A 6,000-nucleotide genomic window follows, 5' to 3' on the forward strand; every position below is an offset into this window, starting at 1 on the left:
GTGGCGCAAATCATTGAATATATATTTCAGAGAATTTTTTTTACGAAAATATTTGCTTCTGGGGGTCCCTGGAAGTTGGAACTACATATTTTGAGATGGGGGTCCGTGGCCCAATAGAGATAATTCTGGGGGTCCTTGACATGAAAAAGGTTGAGCACCACTGACATAGAAACATAGGTTTTTCCGAAAAATGTTTCAAAATTTAGAAGCTTTTTTTCTATCGACCTCAGTCCAAAAAGGGTTAAATCAGCTCCCATGCTCCCGTGTTTTTGTTTTGCTGTTTGGACTTCATAAAAACAAGCCCATTACGATCTGGATTTTGGGCCGCCAGGTCTGAGAACAGCAAAGCAGCTGTGAGGGGCGGGGCGTCCAGGCGAGAGATGACTGGGGCTTGGAGACATCTCTTGACAGAGTCCCTGCTTTGGAAGGTCTTTGACTGCAGGGCGGCTGCTGTTGAATGCAATGAAAAAGCTATGTTTCTATGTCAGTCGTTCTTCTTCGATTTTTCAAAAATAGCAGACCTACAAGCTCGTAGTGCGCCACTCGGCTTGTAGATCTGCTGTTTTTCAATAGCTAAAGCATAACGTAATGCTAACACCAAAAGGGGTTCCCGCCCAGAAATGGTTAACGTGGTGATGTCAGCGGCGGTGACACGCAGGTCTCAGAAGGGTCAACATTCTGCTTTTAATCTCTCAAGCGGTGTGCAGAAATAGCTACTCCATAGTGGAGCTCGACATGGGAACGGTTAGTAAAAATCATCACCGGTCGACTGTAATCATTAAAATCTCTGGCACGCCTGTTAACCCTTCCCTTTCCCAGATGAGCCAGTGCGTCAGAAGAGCCAGTGTGAGCATCACAGAGACAGCATCCAGACCAGCAGTCCAGGGGGTTACGCTCCGGTCGGGGCCTTCGTACCTCAGTGTGATGCTAATGGACTGTACGCCGCTCAACAGGTACAACCAGTGTTTATGTAGTAGACGGGTTGATAGAGCGACAGACAGAAGAGTTATTGTTTGGCTTATGCGTGGTTTAAACACATACAGCGCCGGGGGTTTTCGATCGTCAAAATAGCTTCACTGCGGAAGTTTTTCACTAATGTTTGAAGGGAAAGAGGTCTTTATCAATTAGGTCGGGTAACTCGTGATTGAGGGTCAAAGTGTTAATTGTTGTTAAACTGTTAATTGTTCAGTAAACAGTGTGTGTGTGTGTGTGTGTGTGGGGGGGGGGGGGGGCTCCATTCATACTGGTACATTAGGACTTGGTCATACAGATATCTCCAGTCGTAACATTTTATTTTGCTTCCATGCTTATGGCTTTTACTCTACTCTACTGGATACTGTGTTAATATGATGTGTGTATTGTAGTGCACAGTGTTAATATGATGTTGTGTGTATTGTAGTGCACAGTGTTAATAGGATGTTGTGTGTATTGTAGTGCACAGTGTTAATATGATGTTGTGTGTATTGTAGTGCACAGTGTTAATAGGATGTTGTGTGTATTGTAGTGCACAGTGTTAATAGGATGTTGTGTGTATTGTAGTGCACAGTGTTAATAGGATGTTGTGTGTATTGTAGTGCACAGTGTTAATAGGATGTTGTGTGTATTGTAGTGCACAGTGTTAATAGGATGTTGTGTGTATTGTAGTGCACTGTGTTAATATGATGTTGTGTGTATTGTAGTGCACTGTGTTAATATGATGTGTGTATTGTAGTGCACTGTGTTAATATGATGTTGTGTGTATTGTAGTGCACTGTGTTAATATGATGTGTGTATTGTAGTGCACAGTGTTAATAGGATGTTGTGTGTATTGTAGTGCAGTGTTAATATGATGATGTGTTAATATGATGATGTATGTATTGCAGTGCCATGGCTCTACTGGACATTGCTGGTGTGTGGACAGTCTGGGACAGGAGAGGACAGGGACCAGGACGTCACCCGGGACACCGCCCAGAGACTGTGATAAACCAGGTGAGAAGAATGTGCTTCTTTTTGCCGTCGTCGGAATCACAAGTGATCAGTGATAGTGGAAGTTGCAGCAACATTGTCACGAATGTCATGACGTGCCTTTCTTAATATAGTCTTAAAAATCTGGAAATCTCAAAAGCCTAAAAAATATATATATAGATTCTCCACGTGAACTTGATATATCTTCTATTCCGTCAAAGGCAAGGCAAATAAAGCAAGATTTATACTTGAGTATACTGAGATCTTGTCTCGCACCAAAAATAGCAAGAGAGACAGTTTGTGAGCTTGTAGATTGGCTGTTTTTGGCGCAAGACACCGGCACACTACTAAATATCAGACTAGTTCATGTTTGGCGTGATACCAACTAAAGATGATGACATACGGAGAAGTAGAAGAGTATGCTGACCTCAGAACTTGGCCTGGTACTTGATATACACAGCCGGATAATGGAACTGAAGCTTTTAATTTGAGAATTTTTTATTTATTTACTTTGGAAGTCTTTCTGTCATCATGTACTACTTTAATAATTTGTTACACAGTTGGAAATGTGTCTTGTAATGTGTATTTATTGAGCGGACATTTCAAAATGAAAGCCTTTATTTGGAAAATTGTAGTTTTGTGTTCAAGGACAAATGTGTCAGCATTTTGAAATTGCCTTATTTAGAAGAGGTCTTTCTCTTTCTCACGCACGCATGCACGAGTGGTCAGTTCATTCTATAAATTCTATTTAGGACCAAGCAAACAGGTCATGTGGTCGTTGGGCCTTACGACGGGGTGCCAGTTGCTGCTAGGCAACCGACCCAAAACATGACGTTTTGGTTGAACGGCCATCCGTGGCAATGCTGTGTCACGCCCTCCGCATGCAGCCACACACGTGCGCGTGCACACGCGCAGCCACGCACACACACACATGCAAGCATTAACGGACACAACTACATCGACTTGAACATACGTTTGTTTATTTACACATGCGCTACGGCTATACAGAGAAGCATGTCTGTCTCTCTCTGTCTCTCTCTCTCTGTCTCTCTCTATATCTCTCTCTCTGTCTTTCTATCTCTCTCTCTCCTTACCTCTGTGATTTCCTGCCAATATACAAGGGGACACTGTTTGCTCTTCTCACCCATCTCTCAAATATTCTCTCTCTCTCTCTCTCTCTCTCTCTCTCTCTCTCTTACTCTTAGCCCTTCAAACTTTTTTCATAATTCTGTATCCATCAGTAATTGTTGAGGCAAATGGTAGGGGACACTTACTGTATAAGACATTATATAGGATAGACGTTTAATACGTGAGCTGGGCATGAGCATGGGACAAGTACATTAAACACCGACCACCAGTCACAAACAGGTTGGCGCTCAAGTAGTTCTCTAACAAAAGCAGGGATGAGAGCACAGCTTCTACAGAGATAAGAGACGAAGTGCTCGTGTCCCACTCACAGGACCAAGCTGTACCCAAAGCAATAGATAGCAAGCCTCCAGGCCTGTGCCATGGAGTCATGCCTCATGACTCATGGTCAGAACATATACGGCAAAGAAGGTGAACTATATAGTAACGATACAAGGTGTAATGTTACCATGATTATTTCATAACACAAACAGAGAGAGAGAGAGAGAGAGAGATAGTGAGAGAAAGAAGTAAAGTGCGTGCGTGTGTGCGCGCACACGCGCATATGCGTGCGTGAGAGTTAAGTGTAAACATGAGCAGAAGTCTTAAGTGGTTTTAGGGTTTAGTTTTAAAACCTCTGCCATTAAAAAGATTTAACAACATAAACTGTTTGTAAAGAGTATATGGCAGTGAGACAGCCTTACACAAGCAAGACAAGTGTGTGCGTGTGCGTGTGCGTGTGTGTGTGTGTGTGTGTGTGTGTGTGTGTGTGTGTGTGTGTGTGTGTGTGTGTGTGTGTGTGTGTGTGTGTGTGTGTGTGTGTGTGTGTGTGTGTGTGTGTGTGTGTGTGTGTGTGTGTGTGTGTGTGTGTGTGTGTGTGTGTGTGTGTGTGCGTGCGTGCGTGCGTGCGTACTGCACACGTGCTCTTTTTCCTGGATATTCCCACCATGTAAACTCTCTTCTAGGTAGCTAGGCCACAGGAGTGAGGAGAGGAAAGAAGGGAACAGAGCAGAAAGGAGAAAGGCAGAGAAAGGGACAGAATAGAAATTAATAGAAATGTTAATTATTAATTAAAAATGGGGTGCCGAGAGTTTTGTACTTCTGTGTTGTATGTGTCTATGGAGTTAACAAGTCTAATAGACCCCCAGGTGTGGTTAGAATATTGAAATATGTCTTCCCAGTGTATTTTCGGTTTCTCAAAAAGGACCAATGGAATAAAATAATAAACTGGAACTTTAGTGTATTGAAGTGAAATATGCTTTAAAAAAACGATTCACAAATATGGCTGCTGCAAATGTGTAACCCGTGTGTTGGGTGCGTTTGATTTCAGTGTGGGTGGGGCCGACGCTGCGTCCTGAGACCGTGTGTGAGCGCTGGAGGGCTAGCCTGATGGAGCACTACGGGGGTAACCCCGCCCCCCACAACTACCTGCCCCAATGTGAGCAAGACGGACAGTTCAGGTATGTACACTGACACGCGCGCGCACACACACCTACTAAAAAGCATTGTTTTAACCCATTTAGACCTGAGTTAAAAACATTCACTTTGAAAGAATATATATTCAAAGATTTGCGACACAAAAAAAGCTAAATTATAACATAATGTATAAAACACCAAAAGGGGTTCCCGCCACAAAATGGGTTAAGCAGAACGTTTTCTGTCACAAACCAATTTGTCTGTCCGACTGTCAGGATAGAGTGAACTCTCTCTCTCTGACTGTCACAGCCCCTGTAGTTGGCCTACTAGGGAATGTGTGTATTCCTGTAGACCTATGCATTTGGCTTCCCACAGGTTCTGAGTTAAGCAATATTACACGAGAGGGTGTGGGTTAACATGATTATTGCCACTTCAGTGATGCTTGCGGAACTCGACTCCGTCTCGTTCCTGACCGCATCCCTGTCGTGGCAATAATCACGTTAACCCAGTCCCACACCCTCGAGTGTAATATTGCAATTCTACCACAGTTACCCTTAAAACAAAGAAAATCGCTGAAAGAATATATTTTTTTAATGACAGATGTAGTCACTACGACCACAACTGTCCCAATAAACTAGCTAGCCTAGCCACTGAGTTTGCTAGCGCTCTGGGAGAACAGAGCGGCTGAATTCTTTGTTTTGATTAGGTGGTGGTGTGTGGTGGTTTAACCACCGGTGGTTTAACCACCGGCTAGAAGGCTGTTTCAACCAATCAGATTGCTTCCTCGAAACGACCTGTGGTAGAATTGCTTCTGCATTGGGAGCACCTGTCCAGTGTTCCCAAGGTGCACCTGATCAGCAACTCAGAACCTGTGGGTCACTGTGTGTGTTTGTCTATCTATTGGTCTGTCTGTGTTCTCTCTGACGGCCTGTGTGTGTGTGTGTGTGTCCCTCAGTGTGGTACAGTGTTACGGAGACACCAGTTACTGCTGGTGTGTGGACCAGGATGGACGAGAGGTCCCCGGGACTCGATCCCACGACGCGGTGAAACCTGCATGTATGTCCATTTCTCTAGAGACTTCACACATATAGCATACAGTAGATGTAGCAAGAATGTGTAGAAAATGTCATGTTATAATAATAATAATAGTAATAATGATAATAAAGGATTATAAGTGTCTTTTGTCATGATATATCATAATTAACCTTTTCCCTCCCAATTAGGGCTGTCACGATTAATTGTCACACAAATAAATGCGATTAACGATTTACCGTATTGTCCAGAATATAAGATGACTCTGATTATTAGACGACCCCCATTTTTCAACACTCATTTGTGGAAAAAATAACATTGAATGTCTAGTCCCCGAATATAATACGACCCTGTTTTACAGGATATTTCCATTGGAAAAAACACATATTCAGGCCAATGGGGGTAGTGTTTTCGGGCATCGGAAATTGGAACGTGATAAATAGAAATTACATTTCTATTTGGCTTTTAAGCTTCAAAATGAAA

The 6,000-nt window shown here is 43.1% G+C and overlaps 1 protein-coding gene across 1 annotated transcript in view; it reads left to right on the forward strand.

Annotated features, from left to right (window-relative positions):
• Positions 1-6,000, forward strand: part of nid2a (nidogen 2a (osteonidogen)) — a 54,247-nt gene that overhangs the window by 36,643 nt on the left and 11,604 nt on the right. The window contains exons 24-27 of the mRNA XM_080758691.1: positions 820-953; positions 1,863-1,968; positions 4,400-4,529; positions 5,441-5,541. Of these exons, the coding sequence (XP_080614817.1) occupies positions 820-953; positions 1,863-1,968; positions 4,400-4,529; positions 5,441-5,541 (471 nt within the window). The remainder of the gene's footprint in view (positions 1-819; positions 954-1,862; positions 1,969-4,399; positions 4,530-5,440; positions 5,542-6,000) is intronic.

Source organism: Protomyctophum bolini, assembly GCF_963924005.1.
Source record: "Protomyctophum bolini genome assembly, chromosome: 24".
NCBI lineage: Eukaryota > Metazoa > Chordata > Actinopteri > Myctophiformes > Myctophidae > Protomyctophum > Protomyctophum bolini.